The 25,074-nt window shown below is 40.5% G+C and overlaps 1 protein-coding gene across 1 annotated transcript in view; it reads right to left on the bottom strand.

The window, feature by feature from the left end:
- The window catches only part of WDR70 (WD repeat domain 70), a 273,677-nt gene that overhangs the window by 173,303 nt on the left and 75,300 nt on the right, over positions 1-25,074 (bottom strand). The window contains exons 8-9 of the mRNA XM_004605593.3: positions 23,004-23,157; positions 5,068-5,144 (exon numbers count right to left, since the gene is read on the bottom strand). Of these exons, the coding sequence (XP_004605650.2) occupies positions 5,068-5,144; positions 23,004-23,157 (231 nt within the window). The remainder of the gene's footprint in view (positions 1-5,067; positions 5,145-23,003; positions 23,158-25,074) is intronic.

The raw sequence follows: 25,074 nt of genomic DNA, 5'->3' as shown, positions 1-25,074 counted from the left end.
AATCGAACCTGTGTCTGCCGCATGCAAGGCAACTGCCCTACCCACTGTACTATCACTCCAGCCCCTTTATGATCCTTTTACTCAAAAGAATTGAATAAGAAGATGGGACTTGAGGATGACATACCAATAAATTAATATTAAGAAGAGTCCTCCAATTTTTTACTTTCAAAAGTGACCAAAAAGAGTAGTAAAAGAAGCACATTTACCATTCCCAGTGACCATCAAAAGCCCCAACGTTTGTATTTTCAATCTATCTGGCTCATATACACAAATACACACATATCCAATATATATACACACAGCACACATACACGATTAATTTTTGCTATGCCATTTAAAGTTAGCTGCATATCAGCTGATAACTTCTAAAAACAAAATCATTTCCTATATAAACATGATTCTATGCAAGGTGATTCAATAATATCACGTCCATCAGTTAATAAATTATGTGGAACAAAACATTTCCAAACTTTAATGGTTAAAACTTGAGTCTACAGGTGAGCAGTCATTTGGGAGTTCTGTCTTAACTAGTTTAACTCATGCATCTATGTCAGTTCTGATGGTCTACATCAAGATGCTTCACAAGCATGGAGCTTAGTCTACAAGAATTAGAAAAGTCTCCGAGAGGGCAATGGTTTTCAACTGTCAGCAGACCGGAGTTGGTCTGCATAAATGACCTGCCTGTCGCAGAAAAGTTATTGCCAATTAACACATGGTGCATCTGAGGCATGTGATGGTACTACTACAAATACTGAAATATAAATATCCATATCATAAAAAATGGCTTTCCTTTCTGTCTCCATGGTCTATAAAGCATCCTATTTTCACCCTCCTGCAAGTATAAAAGAGTGAAAACCACTGAGCTACATTTCTAGCCTCTCTACTTTCCCTCTGCAGACTACTACAATTTAAATTATAAATAACATCACATCAGAGCTTATAAATTTACAAGTAGAACTGATTTTCTCTGGCTAAGTAAGAACCATTTCTATTCTCAATATTATCCACTTTTTGTGAACATTTACTTCCAAGTATAACATTGTAAGTTTTACTTTACTATCTATGTCTCATTTTCATTTTTGGGAAAACCAGAAAGATTGACATATTACCCTCTTCACCATTTATTTTTTTCCCAAAATTGGTTTGATCTCAGGTTCGTGTTAAGTTCAGGTTCATACCTAAGTTTATGGAATTAAAGTTAAGGCACTAGACCTGGGGATGTGGCTGAGTGGTAGAACATCTGCCTTGCAAGCATGAGGTCATGAGTTCAATCCCTGACACCACCCACACTACCAATACAGACTCCTGTAACACTGCTATTAGGATTCCTGGAACCAAAGCAATTGTGCAATTTTCTTTCTTTTTCCTTCCTTTTTTTTTTTTTTGCTTTCTGGGTCACACCTGGCGATGCACAGGAGCTATTACGGCTCATGCACTCAGGAATTACTCCTGGCGGTGCTCAGGGGAACATATGGGATGCTGGGAATTGAACCTGGATCGGCCTCGTGCAAGGCAAACACCCTACCCGCTGTGCTATCACTCCAGCCCCACAATTGTGCAATCTTCCGCGCACCACAACCAAGCATACATGAGCACCACAACTAAAATGTGCACTCACCACAGGGAACCACAAGACCCCCCAAAATTACATCATCAGGAAGAGAAGGGGCTGGAGAGATAGTGGAGCAGGTAAGGTGCTTGCCTTGCATGCGAAACATGTGATGCTGGAACCCAGGTTCCATGCCTAGCATCATATATGACCACCCAAACCCACCAGGCGTGATCCCTGAGTGCAGAAGCCCTGAGCACTGCTAGGTATATCCACCATCCCCCATAAAAAACCAAAACAAACATTAAAAAAACAGTAACAACAAAGGGAGGAGAATGGGGAGGGGTTAGAGTTAAGGTACTAGTATTTCCAACGTTCCCTTATAAAAAAAAGTCCATAATTTATAACATTAATATCAACTATTTATTTTCTTACAAGAACATACAGCCAGTCTCTAAATTTACAAGACACAGTGTCCCTAAATCATTGTAGGCATGATTGCCTATTTTTTTTTTAATGTCACTACCTTTGTACTCCAACATCTAATGCAATGTTTATTTTTAATTTTGGTAAATGTTTTATCATGTTTTGGTAACTTGTTCTATTTTTATTTTACTTTGAAGTTTTACTAGAAAAAAAAACTAAATATCGTCAAGTTGTCAACTTTATTAACTATTTCATGATTTCTCATCTTTCATTTTACTAAATAACATCCTGAAATTTTATATATTTCTTAATCAAAAAATATTCTTGAATTCGTAGAATAAACTACTTAGTCATGGATTACTATAAAAGTGAATCACTAAACTGAATTTCATAATGTTAACTAAAGAATGCCACTTTAAACATATACAGTTTACTTGGAAAGATAAAGAAAGATTAAAATTATAGTGTTTAAGGCAAGGGATGGTAAGGCTCAATGGTAAAGTGCATACCCGGCATTCAGGAAAGCTAAGTTCGACCCCTGGTACTACCCCCCCTAAAAAAAAAAAACAAGAAAGGAAAAAAATATTACATAGCTCTAGCAATAAGATTTTAGTTGAAAATACTTAACCATTCTCATTCTATAAGAATGCCAAAAATTCTACACCTTTAATATTAAGTTAATAAATTATAATACAGAAGTAAAAACATGCCTTTGTCTAAAGATTTCCAAAAAAAATAAATACAATATGCAAAAATATCTTCTCCAGCACTCAGGACCCTCCCCCACCCACCCCAGCAGTGTGCCAAGTCTCCCACCCGAGCCCAGTCAGGCTGGCGCTGGCTGTCACAGCACTCACCACTTGCCCACTTCCATGCTGGTCCAGGAAGTAGATGTCAGGTGCCCCATTCCGGGAACACATGCTCCCGAGGGTGAACACCTATAGTGCTCTCGAATAAAGGAGTGGGACTGGGGGGCCAGAGGTGCTCTCCGGTGCCCAGAGAACAGACAGTAGGAAGAAGGCTGAGGGGACAGAGGGAAGAGCCAGTGCGGAAGCAGCCTCCTGACCAGCAGCCCAAGTGGTGACCGTTAGCCGGGAGTCTGCCCAGTAACACCCTAAAGGGTCGACCAGAGGGAGTGGGTGGCCAGGAGAGCACGGCATGGCCTTTGTCCACTGCCAATGAGCTTATGGCCGGGATTTCTCATTTTAAACAGAGGACAGGCAATAATGTCAAGAAAGTAAAATAGAGGTCTGGATTCAAGTATTTGCTTGAGTGGAGACGTTACGGGGCCCGCTCGAGCAAATCGTTGATCAACGGGATGACAGTATATACATACCTCTCAGAGAGCCCGGCAAGTTACTGAGAGTATCCCGCTCGCACGAGCAGAGGCTGGCAAGCTACCCATGGCGTATTTGATATGCCAAAAACAGTGACCCTGAAAGAGCCTCCAATCATTGGGAAAGACAAGTAAGGAGAGGCTGCTAAAATCTCAGAGCTGAGAGGCAAAGAGGCGTTACTGGTGCCCTTTCGAGCAAATCGACGAACAATGGGATGACACTGATACAGTGATGCAAAAATATCAACAGCAATTATAAAATTTAATGAGATAAATTATAGCTGCCAGAATGCAAAAAGAGAGACACACACAAATCTATAAATCTAAGAACAAAAATGTCCTTTTAAATATAAAATAGATTTCACTTAAGTAATAACATGGAGTTTGTGTAAAACTATGAATATCCATTCTTCAGACTGTGCTTTACATGATTCTGAGAACAAAAGTTATTTGTTTTCCAACTGATTTTACTTGCAGGATTTTCATTTGTAACATTTTTCATTCTAATTTTTCTCTTAAGTACCACATGTAGTACATTCTTCAGTATATTCATGATGTTAAAAATGAATCACACAAATGAGTCAGAAAGAAAGGGACAGACATAGAAAGATTGCACTCATTTGTGGAATATAAAGTAACATAATGGGAGACTAACACCCAAGAATAGTAGAGGTAAGTACCAGGAGGATTACTCCACAGCTTGGAAGCTGGCCTCACATGCTGGGGGAAAAAGCAGTTCAGATAGAGGAGGGACCACCAAGCAAAGGGTGCCAGGAAGGCCTGCTTGGGATGGGAAATGCGGGCTGAAAACAGACTATAGATTGAACATGATGGCCACTTAATACCTCTATAGCAAACCACAACACCCAAGAGGAGAGAGAGCAAAAGGGAATGCCCTGTCACAGAGGCGGGGGTGGGGTGGAGGGGGTGGGAGGGATGCTGGGAGGGATGCTGGGACCATTGGTGGTGGAAAATGGGCACTGGTGGAGGGATGGGTACTCAATCATTGTATGACTAAAACACAAGCATAAAGTTTGTAAGTCTGTAAATGTGACTATCTTACGATGATTCACTAATAATTTTTTTTTTTTTTTGGTTTTTGGATCACACCTGGCGATGCACAGGGGTTACTCCTGGCTCTGCACTCAGGAATTACTCCTGGCAGTGCTTGGGGGACCATATGGGATGCCGGGGATCGAACCCAGGTCGGCCGCATGCAAGGCAAACGCCCTACCCGCTGTGCTATTGCTCCGGCCCCAAATTTTTTTTAAAAAAAATGAATCACACAGCGTAACAAAATAAGAAAAAGTACTCAAACATTCTGTGAAATAGTTTTCATTCCTCGGCCACAGCAATAATGCATAAGAATCTTAGCAGTCACCTAAACAGCTTTTTCTATTATTGCTTCTGAAAAACAATTATTTATATGATAATCTTATATTAGATGCTGGATTATATATTCATTTTATATCCTATAGAAATCAGCTTTACTATAAAAAGTAAAAAATTATTACAATCTCAAAGTCATCTGAATACATTTAACAGCATCAATCTGATCCATTGTGTTCCCCAACAAACTTTCCCAGAATTCATATTAACTCACATTGTCATAGTTTCCATGTTTATTTAATCACCTTAGCTATTGGCTATAGTGAAAGTAACAAAAATATAAAGCTTCAGAATTCCTACCAGAAATATTGTCATAACATAACAATGTTGCAAAAAAAGATTGAGATTAATTTCTAACAATACTCACGCATCATTTGAGCAAGTCATAAATTCTCCCTTTATTTTGGGGTGCCATGAGCCAGTATGTAGCATTGCTGTGTGACCCTTAAAAAGTAAAGAATAAAAATATTTCAAAAGGACAAAAATAAACTGATCAGAAATTATATCATGCTTGAAAGTAAAAAACAAAAAGATTCAGTTCACCAAAAGTCCAATTTAATTACAAACTCAGATTATTTTCTCTCAATTTCATAACATCTTATATGTACATCTTTATTTTTTACTTGTGCAACCCTTTTCCAAGGAATTAGCATTAATTCTTGCAGTGCATTGTACTTTACCAGATGAAAATAAAGGGGGGAAATTGCCTCTTTGAAAAGAAGAGGTAAACCCTCAATTAGAAAGACAGAAAGGTGCTTAAGATTCTTTTCTTAATGGAAAAGAGAAGTAAAAAAATTATTTATAATAAACAAGGCAGTGAGGCCAAAGAAATAAAACAAAGGTTAAGTGCTTCCCTGTATGGATCAACAATGCAAAGATCCTCAATAAAATCCTATCAAATCAAATTCAGCAATATAGCAAAAGTATTACACACCATGATCAAGTGGAGCTCATCCCAGGGATGTAAGAATAATTCAGAATATGAAAATCAATTAATGTAATATACCATATCAACAAAAAGATAAAAATGATATTGTCAATTAATGCAGAGAACATGCAATATCAATTCATGATAAAAAAAATTTCAAAAAAATAGGGACAGAAGGCACATAGTTGGTGTATTCGATATGCCAAAAATAGTAACAAGTCTCACAATGGAGATGTTACTGCTGCCCACTCGAGGAAATTGATGAGCAACGGGATGACAGTGATACAGTGATATATTATATACAGAGAGGTATATAGTAAATATCTCAAGATAATGGCCATCTACAAAAAACTCACAGCCAATATCATATTCAATAGTGTAAATCTGAAGGCCTTTTTCCTGAAAGCAGGCATAAAGCAAGGATGTTTAATATCACGACTCTTACTCAACAAAGTTTTGGAAGTCCTTGCAACAGCAATGGGAGTATTCTAAAATACTGAATGGGAGAAAATATTTGCACACAATATACCAGATTAAAGGGCTAATAACCAGGATCGATAAAGCACTCATAAACTCAACAAAAAAATCTCAGTGACCCCATCCACAAATGGGGAGAGAAGAACATTTTCCCAAAAAAAGACAAGCAGATGATTCATATGTAAATGAAAAAATGCTCATTGTGGCTCAGAATTAGGGAAATGCAAATCAAAACAATGAGATACCATCTCATACCAGTGAGAATGGTACATATCAAAAAATCTGGAAACAGCCAGTGCTGGAGGGTTTCTAATGAGAAAGGAACCCTTATTCACTGTTTAGTGGAAATGTCACCTGGATCAGCCTACATGGAAAGCAAAACAGAGATCTCTCAAAAGAAACTGGAATAGAATTCCCATTCAACCCAGGAATACCACTTCTTGGCATCCATACCTGAAACTCAAAAACATTAATTTAAAAGAATAGCCAAGATATGAAAACAACCCAGATGCCCAACTAAGGATTCAGAAGTTGTAGCATATTTATACACAATGAAATACTTAACAACTCTAAGACAGAACAAAATTATGCAATTTTTCACAACATGATGAAACTAGAGGATTTGATGTTGAATGAAATAAGTCAGAAGGAAAGGGAAAGATACAGCATATGTGGGAGTTAAAGGTACATGGGAAAGATGTCTCTCATATGTGGGACTTAAAGGTACATGGGACGGGGACGGTCAGAAAGATAAGGACAACATGTAGGGTGTCTATCCTGCATGCATACCCCTATGGCTGCCTGAGCCCTGCCAGGAGTGAACACTGAGCGCAGGGCCAGGACGAAGCCCTGAGCAACACTGATGTGGCCCCAAAAGAACAAAACAAAAAATACCCAGCAAGGCAACCCAGCAAGGCAACCCAGCAATTTGTTTCCTAGGAATATATCCCAAGATCCTAAAAGCACAATGTAGAGAAGATATCTGCACTCCTATATTCATTGCAGCACTATTCACAATAGTCAAAATCTGGAAACAACCCAAGCACCCAAGAACAGACGAATAGATAAAGAAGCTACGGTATGGTATCACTTCACTTGTATCACTTGTAGTCCCGTTGATCTTCGATTTGCTCGAGCGGGCGCCAGTAACATCTCCATTTGTCCCTGTCTCGAGCTAGTGTAGTCCAATGATACCTGCTCGCTCCAGGAACAGAAAGAGCCTCAAATCATTCATTCAGGGATTTGACGAAGAAATCTGACCATCTAGTTGAAGGGCAGCCACAAGGTCTTCTGACGTCCCATGGAATCCAGTCGGTAACAGCTCTAGTCCAATGGTCGTCTCTGAATCGCATGACCGGCCCATCTGATTTTTTGATGCCTTGGAAAACGAGACAGCATCTCTGATTTTTGACCGTCAACGGAGGTCAGAACTCCAGATTCCTTCTCTCACTTGAGTGAGACATGATATTCCCAGCATAGCTCTTTCAATTCCTCTTTGGGATACCCTAATAGCATTCTCATCCTGCTTGCGTAGGGTCCAGGTCTCTGAGGCATATGTTAGTGCAGGAAGAACGGTGGAATCAAAAAGATGTGCCCGGAGTCAGAGGTTCTTTGTTCTCTTAACCACCTCTTCGACGCTCTTGAATGGATTCCACGATGCTCTCTTCTTCCTGCGCAGTTCTGGCACCGTCATTCCTCATGTTGATTTCTCGACCCAGGTACACATAGCTGCTGCATTCAGAGATGTTTGTTCCATTGAGAGCAAATGGAGCTTCAGGGACCAGTTTGTTTTTCACGAACATCGTCTTGTTGAGATTCAGCTGCAATCCAACCTTTCCACACTCATGGTCAAAGTCGGCCAGCATTTGTGCCGCTTGGCTAATGTTTGGCGTTATGAGAACAATGTCATCAGCGAAGCGGAGGTGGTGTAATTGCCAACCATCTATCTTCACTCCCATTCCTTCCCATTCCAGTCATCGCATGATGTTCTCAAGGGCGGCACTGAAGAGTTTCGGTGAAATGGTATCACCTTGCCGCATCCCTCTCTTTACATCAATGATCACTTCCTTGTAGAATGGTGAGATCCTGGTGGTGAATCCACAATACAGCTCTCGGAGGATTTTGATATACTGAGTTTGAATGCCCTGTTTGGCCAGGGCTTCGATGACCGCCTCAGTCTCAACAGAATCGAAGGTCTTCTTTAAGTTGATGAACATTAGACAGAGCGGCATCTTGAACTCTCGCAAAACTTCAATGAGTTTGGTCACTGTGTGGATATGGTCTATCGTGCTGAATCCTCTTCAGAACCCGGCTTGCTCGCATGGTTGTCCTTCGTCTAGTGTTCTGCCTATTCTATTCAGGATGACACGAGTGAACAACTTGTAGACAACAGACAACAGGCAGATTGGGTGATAGTTGCCGATGTCGTGGATGTCTCCCTTCTTGTACAACAGAACGGTCCTACTGGTTTTCCACTGGGACGGAACCTTGCATTCAGACAGGTAACGTGATATAACATTGGGGATATAACATATAACACTCTGAAGAAAACAAAGAGCGAAAAGCATAAAGTGCTTGCCATTTAGGCACACTGGGAGCAGGAGGAAAAGTAGGGACATTGGGGAGGGAAGTGACCACTGGTGAAGGGAGTGGTGCTGGAACACTGTAGGCCTGAAATGCAATCATGAATAACTTTGCACCTTTACAATTCACGGTGATCTCATAAAAAAAAAAAAAATACACAGCAAGGCAGCAATAAAAGGCCAAAGCAATACAAAGGAGAACTGAGCCAAAGAACTGAACTTGGCAAAGGGAAGGATTTGAAAGGGAGAGGGAAGGGCATTGGGGACCCTGGAGATGGGAGAGGGGTACACTAGTGATGGGAGTGGTGTTGGAATTATGTACACAATAAACCATCATTAACAGTATGACAAACCATAGTACCTCCGCCAAGTGAAAAGTGTTTTAAAAAGAAAAAAACGTATTCCCATACCCTAAATGCAGAAGTCTATGAGTTGTCATTTAGAAAATGAGTAATTACAGATATGATTAAGGAAATCAAAATGAAATTAGTCAGAAGTTTTCAGTGGACCCTAAATCCAATGACAAGTACCTCTGTCAGATACAGAAGAGGGGGAAGAGAGGCAACCAGGCTTTGCAAAACCAGACGCAGAGACTGAAGTTAGTAGCTATAAACCATGGGACACCTGGAGGTCCCCCAGATGGAGTAAGGCACAGGGGGCGTTCCTCGCTAATACCACATAAGGAGCAGGGTTGTGCCTTTAGACTTTCAACTTCTGGCCTCCAAACTTGTGAAAGAAACAATTTCTGCTGTATTAAGTCACCAAATGCGTAGTAAATTATTACAGTAGTCCTATGAAACTAATATGTGCACTTAGTCTGAAGACCAAAAGAACTGTAAATAAGCAACAAATTCTAGCTAATACATTTGTTTCTTTTTTGCAGTGGTATGCATTAACAATTCTGAAACTGCTTCCAATATAATGAAGAATTAAGTAAATGAGGAAATATGTTAAGGATAATGGGAGTCAGATTTCTCACTGTTTAGAGAAGAGAGCTACTAAAGTGAAAAAAAGAGACAGGCTAAAACAAAACCCATGATGTTGAAATCAAAGATAACAATAGGAACTCTTGACTTTCAACAAGTAGACAGAAACATAGCATTAAAGCGACATTCGTGGTGGGACTGATGTTGGAACACTGTATGCCTGAAGCAATTCTACTATGAACAACTTTGTAAATCCTTGTGATTAAATAAAAATTAGAAGGAAAAAATGAAGCTATAAATGAATATGTATATTATCCTCTATCTATACATTGAGACTATCTAGAGAGTGCTTAGAGGCAGTGATACTATCGTAAATTTAGCACAGAAATACTGGCTTCTAAATCCTCTCTGACTAAAAGGAACCAGGGCCCTTGGAGAAATGATTAACACTAGGACTAGGCTTATAGGAAAAGCACAAGATAACCATAGATTCTTCCTTTGTGGCAAAAAAAAAAAAGAAAGAAAAGAATGAACTGCAAAATGATGGAGTATGCGCAGACCAATAATAGGGTTGAATATCTTGACACACACCCTCAAATATATGATCATCTAATCTTTGATAAGGGAGCAAGAAATATGAAGTGGAGCAAGAAAAGCCTCTCTAACAAGTGGCGCTGGCAAAACTGGTCAGCTACATGCAAAAAATGGGCTCAGACTTCCATCTAACACCATGCACAAAAGTCAGATCAAAATGGATTAAAGACCTCAATATCAGACCAGAATCCATAATGTACACTGAAGAAAAGGTAGGCAAAACCCTCCATGATATTGAAGCTAAAGGCATCTTCAAAGATGAAACGCCACTAACCAAGAAAGTGGAAGCAAAGATAAACAAATTGGACTACCTTAAACTAAGAAGCTTCTACACCTCAAATAGTGACCAGGATACAAAGACAGCCTATGGAATGGGAAAGGATATTCAACCAATACCCTTCTGATAAGAGGTTAATATCAAAGATGTACTGGTAGAACTCTACAAGAACAGTGTGGGAGAGTGAGTGTTTGTGTTAATGATGGAGGAAGGAAGGGTTGAGGGAAAGATAAAGCAATGGGGTAAATGCTAGCAAGTGGTGACTCTGAAAGAGAATTTAAAGAAGCTCTATGGACCTATGGACTGTTGTTCTAAGGTCTGAAATTAAATCAAAACGAATAAAAATATTCTAGCTATCTCTTAGAAAAATCTGTTTCAAAAGCAAAACTTGAATTTAACATAATAATAAACATAATAATAAACAGAAAAATGACCAGCTAGTGAGGATGTAGAGAAATTGGAATTCTCCCACAATACCTGTGGGTTTATGAAATGCTATGAACACATTTAAGTGTCTGTAATTGTCCTCAAAAGGCAAGAGGCAGGGGCTGGAGCAATAGCACAGCGGGTAGGGTGTTTGCCTTGCACGCGGCTGACCCGGGTTCGATTCCCTGCATCCCATATGGTCCCCTAAGCACTGCCAGGAGTGATTCCTGAGTGCGGAGCCAGGAGTAACCCCTGTGCTTTGCCGGGTGTGATCCAAAAAGGAAAAAAAAGAAGGCAAGAGGGAAAGTGAGGATAATAATCAAGAGAGAGTTTATTGTGCTTAAAAGCCCCCCCCCTTTTTTTTTTAGCAGTTTTAGATTAAAAGCAACCCTAAATGGCAGGTAAAGTAACTTCCCATAGATCCCTGCCCAGATAGATAGTCTCCCCCAATTATCAAGGTCTTCCATCAGAGGATGCATTTGTCACAGCTCATGAGCCTACACCAACACGTCATTGAATCCAAAGTCCAGAGTTTCCATGAAGTACAACTCTTGATGTTGTACAGTATATGGCTTTGGATAAATTTATGACAACTAGGTATTTTCCATTATAGTGTAATACATACTATTTTCCATTATATATATTCCATTATATATACAACTTTCCATTATATATATTCCATTATATATTTTCCATTATAGTGTAATACATACTAGTTCATTGCTTTGAAGAACCTCTGTGTAAGGACACATGTAAGAACATGTACAAGCACCACAACTAACGGAGTGCACACCACAGTGAACACCTCGGTAAAGTATGGAACCCTCACAACCTCACACATACAACCATCACAATCTCACATACACAACACATGATGCATGATGTCCCCTAGCCCCCACAAGCAACGCAACAGAAAAAAATTATGTGAGCACCAGAGCAAGGCACGCGCTCACCCACCCAGGCAGGTCTTCCAGGCACACCCCAAAAAAGCAGGTCTTTTACTGATAATCACTGGTTCGAGTTTAAATAGCATCTTGGGAAATAAAGGCTACTTTTTAAAGAACCAAGAAAATGATCCCAGGTACAGAGGACATTAAGATAAACAGAACATCTGGTCCTTTCATGCTGTGTACCCAGAATATGAACACAAATAGCAGGTTTAACTGAGAGAGAAAAAAAATCCAAAAGACTTAATGCTGTTTCTTGTTAGTAAAGGCAGGCACATGACAAAGGCAACGGGAATGTTAAGTACCCTTTTATTAAAACAGTGACCAAAATTAGACATAACAAAAATGAAGTTCAACTAAGGATTCTTATATAGATCTAAACAGCGGAAAACTTTTAGAGTGATACCAACTAAAGCATAGTGACTAAAACATATTTTTATCAAATAAACTAATTTTCTCTCCTTTCTCTAAACAGGAGAAGATGCTACTGGGAACAGGGGAAATCCCTTACTTAATTTAACAGATTAAATTGGAAAGAGCCTAAATCAAAGAATCATTCTACTGGGTTCTCATAATATGCTGATTTGCATGAAGAAAGATGATTGGCCCCTGACCGGTTTCCTGATGCACACACACATACACACACACACACACACACACACACACACACACAGAGACAAACACACACACAGAGTGTGGGGAGGAATAAGAAGAGGGGAAAGAGGTTCTGAGAAGGAAACTGAGAGAGAAAGAAGCAATGAGAGAGAAAAGAACGCTAATCTGTATGTAGTCTTGTGGCTGTCCCTATGACTTTATATACACAACCTGATGCATGATGCCCCCAAATTCCCACAGCAACACAACAGGAAAAAAATGTGTGAGTACCACAGCAAGGCATGTTGCCCATTGCAATGAATATTACTGATAAGCCATTGAATGAGGGGAGGTTCTGTGACCCCAAAATGAAAGTTCCCACATATTCAGCACAGTGGGTATATTTCACAGAAAGGCGACTCCTGTGAAAAGATACAACAGAATAAATATGCCATGCACTTGGGTCCCTCCTAATCAAAGTTCAATCACAGGCTTTCGTGAATCATCAATTTGTTTTCATTATCAGCAAAATTTTGTATGAGTACATTTTGATGGAGAAAATATCCATAGTTCTAATTTGAAAGTAAGCAAACTCTCTAGCGAGCCGGGTAGTAAGCATTTGGGCTTTGCTACAACTACTCACCTCTTCCAGAGAAACTCAAAAGCAATCATGGATGATACCAAATGAATAGTTATAGCTGTGCTCCAATAAAACTTTTGTTTAATAAGGTGTGTGATTTGGTCCCACAGGCCATCACTTCCCATCCCCCATTGCAATCTCTCAGACTCTGGTCATTTTCGTCTATGAATCAAGAACTCTTTTTTTTTTTAATTTATTTATTTTTAATTAGAGAATCACCGTGAGGGTACAGTTACAGATTTATACACTTTTGTGCTTATACTTCCCTCATACAAAGTTTGGGAACCCATCCCTTCACCAGTGCCCATTCTCCACCACCCGTAAACCCAGTGTCCCTCCCACCCTCCCCAAACCCATCTCCCCCCCACCCCACCCTGCCACTGTGGCAAGGCATTCCCTTCTGTTTTCTCTCTCTAATTAGCTGTTGTGGTTTGCAATAAAGGTGTTGAGTGGCCACTGTGCTCAGTCTCTAGCCCTCATTCAGCCCGCAACTCCCTTCCCCCACATGGCCTTCGACTACAATGTAGTTGGTGATCGCTTCTCTGAGTTGACCTTTCCCCGGAACGTGAGGCCAGCCTCGAAGCCATGGGGTCAACCTCCTGGTACTTATTTCTACAGTTCTTGGGTGTTAGTCTCCCACTCTGTTATTCTATATACCATAGATGAGTGCAATCTTTCTATGTCTGTCTCTCTCTTTCTGACTCATTTCACTCAGCATGAAACTTTTCATGCCCATCCACTTGACTACAAAATTCTTGACCTCCTTTTTTCTAACAGCTGCATAGTATTCCATTGTATAGATGTACCAAAGTTTCCTCAACCAGTCATCCGTTCTGGGGCATTCGGGTTTTTTCCAGATTCTGGCTATTGTAAACAGTGCTGCGATGAACATACATGTGCAGATGTTGTTTCGATTGTACTTTTTTGCCTCTCTGGGATATATTCCCAGCAGTGGTATTGCTGGGTCAAATGGGAATTCAATATCTAATTTTTTGAGAGTCGTCCAAATTGTTTTCCAGAAGGGCTGAACCAGTCGGCATTCCCACCAGCAGTGAAAAAGGGTCCCTTTCTCCCCACATCCTCTCCAACAGCGGTTGCTTTTGTTCTTTTGGATGTGTGCTAGTCTCTGTGGTGTGAGGTGGTATCTCAAAGTTGTTTTGATCTGCATCTCTCTGATGTGAATCAAGAACTCTTAAGTCAAGTTTTGCTAATTCCTGAACAATTTTAAAATCCACTAGAACAGACTGAAGAGAAAAATCTCATCTAGTCAACTATAATTAGCTCTTCCAAGATATTTCTGCAACCCCAATCATAGCAAATTCTGCCATTACCAAGAATAATTCCATTTTTGTTATCATGTACTTGCAATATTTATCACCTAGTATGTTCTAGACTCTAGATACCATGCTTTACTGGTGGAGGGATGGGTGTGCTGGAACACTGTATGACTGAAAACCGATCATGAAGCTTTGTAACTGTGTATCTCATGATGATTCAATTTTTTTAAAAAAAAATAAAAAGGAAAGAAAGACAAAGAAAATAGGTATCATGTCATGTTCTGGTCAAATAAATCTTCTACTTCTTTGGGTTTTTTTTTTTGCTTTTTGCTTTTTTAATTTCTGGTATTATAAACTTCAAGCATTCTCTCATATCCTTTTGCTCTACTTAAAAGAAACAATAAAAAAAACAAATAAAAACAACTTTTATCCTGAAATAACTCCTCCCCTCATCATTATCTTTCATTTAAACACCCAAGCTCCTGACTAATACTTGACAATATTGTATGACTCTGTACAATGATTATCTCTGTGAAATTTATATATTTGTAGTCATTAATACTCCTAAAATTCTTCAAGTAAGTTTTCTGTCACAAACCTTAATGGTTATGTGAAGCCTTAAATATCTACTGAAAACTTCCTCCCAACATCTTCCAGCACTAACCTAGGAATGAACCTATAGATGTGGATGCTTTCCATTTCCTGCCTAAGGCACACCAAATCTACCATCTGCCTACATGCCTATCCTTAGCCTCCCAGTTCCAAATTAATGTCCTCCACCTCTCCCTCAAACCTACCAGCTACTCTTACTCTTTGTTTTAAGGAGGGGGAGAGGGCACATACAGTGGTACTCAGGACCTACTCCTGGCTCTGCACTCAGGGATCATTCCTGGCAGGGGTCGGGGGACCATAGCGGGTGCCAGGGATCAAACCTGGGTCAGGAAGACAAGCACCCTACCCACTGCACTACCTCTCCAGTTACTCTTTTTCTCAGAGATTTGATCATTTAGTCCACTTGCTCTTTCTTGAATTACATTAGCTTTCCATAGATGTATCATGAATCACCACAAATCGCGGGCCTTTACAGCACCTCCAGTTAATGAGCTCGAAGTTCTGTCGATCTAAAGCCTGGCCACGCCACCATGGCTGGAGTCTCTGCTCGGGGTCTCTGGCAGCACTGCATTCTTTCTCGGGGCTCTAGGGAAGAATCTGTTTCAGAGCTAACTCCGGTTACTGGCAGGATCAAGTTCCTTACAGTGGTGGCTCTGAGCTGCCCCCATTTCCCTGTGGTCTGTCAGCAGGGGATTGCTCTCAGCACCTGGAAATTGTGCGCTCTCCTTGGCACTCAGATTCCTCCACCTTCGGAGCCAGCACATGAGAATCTTTCTCATGTTGAATCTGAATTAGACAAAAGTCCTGCCTGCAAATCTTTACAAAACAATCCATTCTTTAGCTAGAGTTCCGGCTGAAATGGCTGGTAAAGGCAGGGACATGACAAAGGCAAGCTTCCCAGGGCTCACCTGGCTAGGCTGAGATATGTAAGTAAATGCTTCATTTCTTGAAAAAGCCTTCAGTATAACTGAATACTCTGACCTTTTGACCTTTCTGAGGTCTTAGCCAAAGGATATACACATCCTTGTCTTTTTCTCTACAGCACACTTTCAGAAGCAATTTCTTCATTTTGACATTATTTTGCCATCTGCTCAAAATTAATAAATCATCTATTCCTGGTTCCCTTTTATAACAATTTCTCTCAATTTTTCTTTCTTCTCTCATATTTTTTACTGTAAACCCTGAGAAGAAACCAGGCCGTACCTTCAACATTGTACCCGAGAATCTACTTAGCTAGCTATTGATCCAACTTTGTTACTGAGCTCTGCTTCCATCTTCAACAAAGTCTGCAACAGAAAAGTCTCCCTCAAGTCAAATCCCTCCCATACTTTAAATCTTTTTGGCAGGAAAAGCCAATTCCCTTTTAAGGGTTCATGTAATTAGACAGGATCCATTAGGGATAATCTTGCTTCTTCTTCTTTTTTTCAATCACACTGGGAAGGGGTTAGATAGGTGGTGCCTGATCATACCTTAATATGCTCAGGGCTCACTCCTGGCTCTGCTCGGGGCTCAGTCCTGGCAGTCCTGGGAGACCATATGCAGTGCCAGTTTTCAAACATGGGTCAGCCATGTGCAAAGCGAGCATCTTAACCTCTGAAGCTATCTCCTGGCCCTAATTTTACTTTCTTAAAGTCAGTTGGCCATCTATATAACCTAATCAAAAAGCATCTCTTACTCATTGATTCTCCACATTCAAGGAGACAATCATGGAGTGGGAGGCTGCATTTGGGAATTCTTAACCATTCAGAAACAACATGCACTGCACTGTCCCACTGAACAAATGAACAAATGCAGTGATGGTGCTGAAAGCCAAGTTTCTTTCTTTCTTTCTTTCTTTCTTTTTTTTTTTTTTCTTTTTGGGTCATACCTGGTGATGCACAGGAGTGACTCCTGGCTCTGCACTCAGGAATCACCCCTAGAGGTGGGATGCTGGGAATCAAACCCGGGTTGGCCACATGCAAGGCAAACGCCCTACTCGCTGTGCCATCGCTCCAGCCCTGAAAGTCAGTTTCTCAATGCAGGGAGAGTGAAAGACAAACAGAGGAGGGGAGGGGACCCAATAGTGCTTAGCAGTAGTGCACCGGCCAAGCAAGCACGAGGCCCTGGAGGCCTCAGACTCAATCTCCGGAGCCACGCAGGTGCTGCAGTGTGATGCCAGTTGCTCTACTGTTTGTGATCTCTGGCACCACAACCAAGTGAGTGTGAACACTGCAACTAAGATATGCAGCCCCTAGTAAGCACATACTTTGAAGACATGAGTACCACGAGCAAGTATGTGCAACCCCCAGTCACTACAGAAACAATAATAGCAACAAAAAATGTGGGGGTGGGGCTGGAGTTGAGGGGGAACATATAGAAGGGGGAAAGTATGAGAATCTAGTAAGAATTAGATGGATCTGAACAAACTCATGATTTTTAATAATTTTTTTTTTACTTTTATGCATTAAAGTTTAGGTAGTTAAGCCAGGGTCAAAGTTTACAATATTGATATACAAGGTTATTATTATACTATGCATTCCTTAGTAACAAAGTTAATATGTATATACATATATATACACACATACAGACACATATATAGCAAAGCTTTTATACATTTGGATTTGGGGTTAATTAATATCCCCCACCCGAGCACTACCATCTGAAATAGTTCAGAAGCAATGACACTTCTACAGCAATGAATAGATTCATTGGCCAGTTCTTGATATGTAAGTAGAATCCCCTATTATAAAGATCAATGGATCACTGGAAAAATGGGAAATATCATAACAAAAGTAAAAATGAGCCTGGAACATTTTGTTGTACAAGAACAGAAGAAAGTATGCCCAAAATGATGGGAAGATAGCAAAAGGACATAAACCAGAGTCAGTAGTTTTTATTACCTAGAAACTTGATGGAAACACAATGTACTCTGAAGTCCGTGAACTCCTTTTCGGTTTATATTTGTGGTTACAACATCAGCTAAGACTGCTTAAGGAAACAAAATATACCTAGAATTCACAATTTTTAATACTTTACTACTTAGGCAACAGCAATTACCACTAAAAGGACATGACTAATATATTTGATCTCCAAATAATCAGGCCCTTTTTTGGAGTGATGAGATAGCAGAATAACTGCATGTACTATTCAATTATAAATAAAACATTTGAAACCACTTTTTCCCCCTGAATTTCTTTAAGAAACTTACAATTTCCATAATTAAAGTCTCTCCTGGAAAGGTCATCCACTAAAAGGCGCACACAGTCTGGGTCTCTTCACCTAATTTGTCCCACTTTAAACATATAATTAAAAACAAATGGCATTTGGTCAGAGCGACAGCACAGCAGGTAGGATGTTTGCCCTGCATGCAGCTGACCCGAGTTCAATCCCCAATCCCCGGTATTTCATTTGACCCCCCTCCCCAATCCCAACCCTACCAGGAGTGATTCCAAGTGCACAGCCAGGAGTAACCCCCTGAGGATCATGGGTGTGGTCCAAAAATAAAAACAAACAAAAAAAGGTACAGGCTCCAGTTAATGTTGAAAGAAAACAGTTGAAGATAATTCAGAGGAGATATGCTTAATGATGTCAACTCCAAATGGACTGATAATAGAAGCTTACTATATGAGATTGATTGTAAGACTTTTATCTTAGGCAGTCATGTTAATATTCTTAATTCAATTTAAAACTTATTACATGGAGCTTTAATATACAGGAATAGTTCCTATGAGAGATTAAAAACTTAATAATCATACATTTTCCTCAATGGAAAGTAAGGAACTTGTCTTGGATGTGGCTGCGTGAGCCATGACCCTAGTTTGAGTCCCAGCACCATTAATGGTTCCCTAAGCACTGCCAGGGGCCACTCTGGAACACAGAAATAGTAATTAATCTCCCTATAGTGCATTTTACTATAATATGTAATAGGAAAAAATACTTCTGTACCACTATAAATATACATTTTTAAGTGAAACAATATAATTTTATTTAGGAATTATGAGAGGAGAAAGCTCCTTGAAGGAAGAGAAAGTACACACCCCAAGCTGGGATGTGGGTGTCTATAAGTATACTTTTAAAAACACACACAGGGCCAGAGCTCCAGCAAGTAGGGCATTTGCCTTGCACATGGCTGACCTAGGTTTTATCCCCAGCACTCCATATGATGTGCCACATGATGCCAGGAGTAACCTAAGTGCAGAGCCAGGGGTAACCCCTGAACATTGCTGGGTAAGGCCCACCCCCCCAAAATTATATAAGAATTCTGTTTATGGATCTAATATAGACTGGACAGTCAATAAATAAACAAAAAAAGGCATGAGAGACTATGATCCTCATTAAGGTTAAGAGGCACTTCTCTAGGGTTTAATAGACACAGTTTGAAACATATTAAATTCATTTATTCCAATAGCTGAACTAGAGCACCAAAAATAGACTACAGTCAATTCATATTATTCACAGTAATTATGGTCTGTTAAGTTCTGCAACGACCCAATTATAATACAGCATTAAGGCCTTGGAAGCCTCTGATCAAGTTTTTATCCACCAATCAATATATAACTTTGCTTTCCGATGTTTGTACTAAAGGACACATTACTTAGCACTTTTACTTGAGTCATTAATGTTGAATTCACAACCCACTGCTGTGAGTAATTCTTGACTGAACGAAGCTTATGAGCACAAACATTTTCTCTGCAAGACCCATCACGGCCTTCGTGCACTCAGAAACATTGGATAGTACCATTCATTGCACCACTGCTAACTCACTGGACACTCAGCCACACTTCAGAGCCATTTAAACAGAAACACTGGGCAGGGGATCTAGCTTCAGATCAGGCTGCAGTAAACACCTGCCGTGGAAAGGCACCAGATTCAATTCGTGGCACTGTATGATCTTCTAAATACCATGTCAGTGGCTCTAAGCAGTAATCCGGAAGTGACCCCAGAGCATTCTGAGCACAGGTTAGAAAACCCCCAAAAATTCACTTGTATCACTTGTTGTCATGTTGATCTTCGATTTGCTCAAGCGGGCACCAGTAACGTCTCCATTTGTCCCTGTCACGTGCTAGTGAAGCCCAATGATATCTGCTTGCTCCAGGAACAGAAAGAGCTTCAAATCGTTCATTCAGGAATTTGACGAAGAAGTCTGACCATCTAGTTGGTGGGCGGCCACGAGGTCTTCTGATGTCCCATGGAATCCAGTCAGTAACAGCTCTAGTCCAATGGTCGTCTCTGAATCGCATTACATGACCGGCCCATCTGATTTTTGATGCCTTGGCAAACGAGACAGTATCCCTGATTTTTGACCGTCGACGGAGGTCAGAACTCCGGACACCTTCTCTCACTTGAGTGAGACATGATATTCCCAGCATAGCTCTTTCAATTCCTCTTTGGGATACCCTAATAACATTCTCATCCTGCTTACGTAGGGCCCAGGTCTCTGAGGCATATATTAGTGCAGGAAGAACAGTGGAATCAAAAAGATGTGCCCGGAGTCAGAGGTTCTCCGTTCTCTTAACCACTTCTTCGATGCTCTTGAATGCATTCCACACTGCTCTCTTCCTCCTGCACAGTTCTGGCACCAAGTCATTCCTCATGTTGATTTCTCGACCCAGGTACACATAGCTGCTGCATTCAGAGATGTTTGTTCCATTGAGAGCAAATAGAGCTTCAGGGACCAGTTTGTTTTTCATGAACATCGTCTTGTTGAGATTCAGCTGCAATCCAACCTTTCCACACTTGTGGTCGAAGTCGGCCAATATTTGTGCCGCTTGGCTAATGTTTGGTGTTATGAGAACGATGTCATCAGCGAAGCAGAGGTGGTGTAATTGCCGACCGTCTATCTTCACTCCCATTCCTTCCCATTCCAGTCATCGCATGATGTTCTCAACGGCGGCACTGAAGAGTTTCGGTGAAATAGTATCACCCTGCCGCACTCCTCTCTTTACATCAATGATCACTTCCTTGTAGAATGGTGAGATCCTGGTGGTGAATCCACAATACAGCTCGCGGAGGATTTTGATATACTGAGTTTGAACGCCCTGTTTGGCCAGCACTTCGATGACCGCCTCAGTCTCAACAGAATTGAAGGCCTTCTTTAAGTCGATGAACGTTAGACAGAGCGGCATCCTGAACTCTCGAGGAACTTCAATGAGCTCTAGGCCGCTCTCCGGAACAGTTGTGGCCGCACAACACACCATAAAACACTTAATACCTATTATTCCCACACCATATTTAATAGGGTTCAAATTTAATGTGAACCAGGTAACACCTCTAAGAGCGACTGGAGGCCGCCCTAAGAACCTCCGTCCCTCTTGGAGAGCCCGGCAAGCTACTGAGAGTATCCCGCTCACATGGCAGAGCCTAGCAAGCTACCCTTCTCGTATTCGATATGCCAACAACAGTACAACAATTGGCCTCATTCACCTGTCACCAAAATAGCCCCCAATACGGCAGCGTTAAGAAAGATGAGCAAAGAGAGGCTGAAAAAAAATCTTGGGAATGAACTAGACTGCCCCAAAAATTAAATTTTAAAAAATTAATAAAAGACCAAAATCACCAACACAAAGCACCAAAGAAAACTGAATGACTGGTCTGGATATAGTAGATTTCCAGATAGCTATAGATAGTAGAGCAGATTGTGCATTTTCCTAGTATGCAACTGACCTGGGTTCAGTCCCCAGCACCTCGAGGATATGGTCCCCTGAGATGGCCCCAAGTGATCCCTGAGCAAAGCAAAGAGTAAGCCCTGAGCACTGCAGGTATGGTGATTTGTTCTAGGACATAAATCACTACCTTACTGATGCTACCAATGGCCATGTGATTCACTGTGGCCAGCAGAATGTTCGTTTTATGGATATGATTATAAGCGAAGGCTTGAAGAGTACTTCCAGAGCTGAGGTTTCTTTTGGTGTTTCTGCCATGACCATAAGAAATACATGCCCTCAGGTAGTCTACTTATGTATAAAAATAAAGACACAGGGAACAGATCTAGATTCTGTCTGTAGCCTGAAGCCAAACCCAGTCAAGAGAAGCCAACGTGCAGATATGTTAGCAATTATAAATGAGCCACTAAGTCATAAAGCTTTGTTGTGGTTATAGTTAAACATACACTCATTAAAAAATATCACTATCCCACTAAAATCTTCATATAAAAAGCATATATGATTGACTTATTGATCTAAGTTTTGATAATTCTATTTGCCTATGTCTAACAAAAAACATGAAGTAAATTTGTTTATGCCTGCTAATAGGGAGGCTGGGGTGGCGGGTGGAAAACTGGGGACGTTGGTGGAGGAAAGGTCACACTGGTGATGGAAATGGTGATGAGACTGGTGTTGGATCAGAAAATGCCTACAGCAACTGTATTATAAACAACTTGGTAACTCATAGGGTTATAATACAAAATACTTTTCAATAAAGATTTATATGAGATCTACTTTCCTTCTTCTCCTTAGTCTAGAGTAGATATGTGGTAAATTGGGTTTCCTAGGATGATTATGTCCTTATCTGCCACCCACTGACCTCTTTCTTACAATGTGATCTTGCCTTTTGCCCACAATTTGAGGGAGTCTCTCCCCTCTCCTCAGATTCCCACCTGCTCCAGGTGGCTGTGGAAAACCTGAGGCCACACCTTGAGAAAACTGAAGTCTCCATATTCATCTTCACAAGGAAGTCAACAAGCAAGAAGTCAAATTCTGTCAACGAGCAAGAAGTCAAATCCAATTAAATCTACCACACAATGAGAAAGCCCAAACTAGACATGTGGAAAGTCAATGGGAAAAAGAAAGTAACATCATGGGAGAGAACAATGACTGTAAACCAAAGAGTAAGGGCAATTTGAACCCTATAGACATTTAAGTGCCCCCGTTGACACCATATGAAATAGAAGAACTTACTCATATTCACAGAATTATAAAAAATAAATTGTTGAAAACAGGATACTAACTTTGGGATGAATTATGGCAACTCAGACAAGTTGTTAACACATATAGATGCACATTCAATTAATTTAACTTGTCAAAGAATTCTACCTCATGTTACTTACCTTGGTATTGGCCATGTCCACAATGTACTGGTCTCCCTTTATACACTCCATTACTTCAAAACCATCTCTGTCAATCACTTTGGCCTGAGAGCTTCCAGATACAACGAGAATCATGTCTCCTGTGTTACTGTACTGCAGTGACTTGATCTGATGGCTGGGGAAAAGCAAAAGAAAATCATCTTGTAAAATATTTAAGCATACTGTTCATATACTAAACATTGTGTGTTGGGGGAGAGGGGGGCAGAGGTTACACAAGTGCATAAATCGATACTTCTCCAAAGTCGAGAGCATTAACTGCAACTGGGTCCTCAGCACCAGTGACTATCCTGTTAGCATTTCCCACTCTTCATAACCTTATTAAAAAATCTCAGCCCACCTGAATCTTCAAATCAACCAATCCCCCCTCAGCAGCTAATTCTCATCAATCTTTGCTAATTTTTCTATACGGTGTGAGGTAAGTGTTCAACTTCCTTCTTTAGTATAGAGACTATGCAGCAGCATTTTTGAATAATGTATTTTTATTTTTAATTAAAGGACTGCAATTAATGCAGTTATTCATAGTTGGGTTTTAGGCAGACAATGTTCCAGCACCAGTTCCACCAATGTGTCAACTTCCCCCCACCAGAGTCACTAGTTTCCCCCACCAGGGGAGCAGAAGGACTCCCTGGGTGTTCACTCGAAACAGTGTTTGAGTGTTTCAGCTGAAGAGGTGAAAAGAGGGACCAAGCACTACAAGCAAATGTGCATGGGCACAACTAAACAAGTGTGACTCCCAGCAAGAACAAGTGCAAATGCCTCAACTAATGTGTGGACCATCCCTAATGCGCTGTGGAAGAGTCTGTGAATACCACACCAGAGCACTACAGCAGAATGTGTGAACACCCCACCCACAGCAGAGTGGGAATACCCCACCCACAGCAGAGTGGGAATACCCCACCAGAACACCATAGCAGAATGTGTGAATATACCACCAGAGCACCAGAGTGTGAGTACCCCACCAGAGCACCATGGCAGAGTGTGTGAATTGTGTGAATACCCCACCAGAGCACCACAGCAGTCTATGAATGCTGCAACCAAATACCACCAAATATCAGGTCATCACAACTACAGCAAGGAAGAGAAATTAAAAAATTCTTTGCTCAAGTTAAACTGCTTGTCTCGTGTTAAATGAATTTAGGACAAACGTTTGCTTCTGGATTCTTGATTCTACTCCGCTGATCTGTATGCATATCTGCATGCTACTTCTGCAGTGTTCTCTTTTGGGGAGGAGAGAGTAAAGGGTGAACAGCTAGAGCTACTCTTGTCCCAGTGTTCAGTGGAGGATACAGCTTAAAGGGATGTAGCACATGTTTTATATGCAGAAAGTCCTAAATTTGACCCCCAACAATGTGTGATCTCCCAAGCACCACTGGGAACAATCCCCCAGTACTTCTATGCTTTATAGAGAGTTCATGAAATTTCTATACCAAACATTAAAAATTGAACTCATTTTGCTCTGTTTTGTTTTGGGGGCCAAAACTGGTTGCAATCAGGGCTTTCTCCTGTCTCTGTGCTCAGGGATCACATCTCACAGTGCTCAAGGGACCACATAAGGAGCCCAAGATCAAACCTCAGTCGGCTCCATATAAATGAACATTTTTAAGCTGTTTTTCATAACTTCCTATATGTAAGCAATTCTGCTGGTAAAATAAAAAAAAAAAACGAACTACTAAGTTTATCCTTCCAAGACAATCTTGAAATAATTAAACTTGAGGAAAAAAGACAATTTTAGGTTGTTAAGTTCTATTTCATTTCTAAGTTTATAACTTCAGGACTAAGAAGTGGATATTTCAGGGAGGAAAATTATCAACTCAGTAATTTTATCTTCTGGAAAGAACACAGATTTTTTTTATTTTATTTTATTTTTAGTTTTTGAACTGAGAGATTTTATTTATTTGCTTTTTATCTGGGGACCATACCCAACACACTGATATTTTTTAAAAGCTAAAATGTATGACTGTCTGGCTGGGGTGCACCAGAATTATCCTGCCTAGTTAGCTACAAATTCAATCAGACACTTCCTATCAAAGCT

The sequence above is a fragment of the Sorex araneus genome, chromosome 1 (assembly GCF_027595985.1).
Source record: "Sorex araneus isolate mSorAra2 chromosome 1, mSorAra2.pri, whole genome shotgun sequence".
Classification (NCBI taxonomy): Eukaryota; Metazoa; Chordata; class Mammalia; order Eulipotyphla; family Soricidae; genus Sorex; species Sorex araneus.
This window is presented reverse-complemented; position numbering and strand designations above follow the sequence as displayed.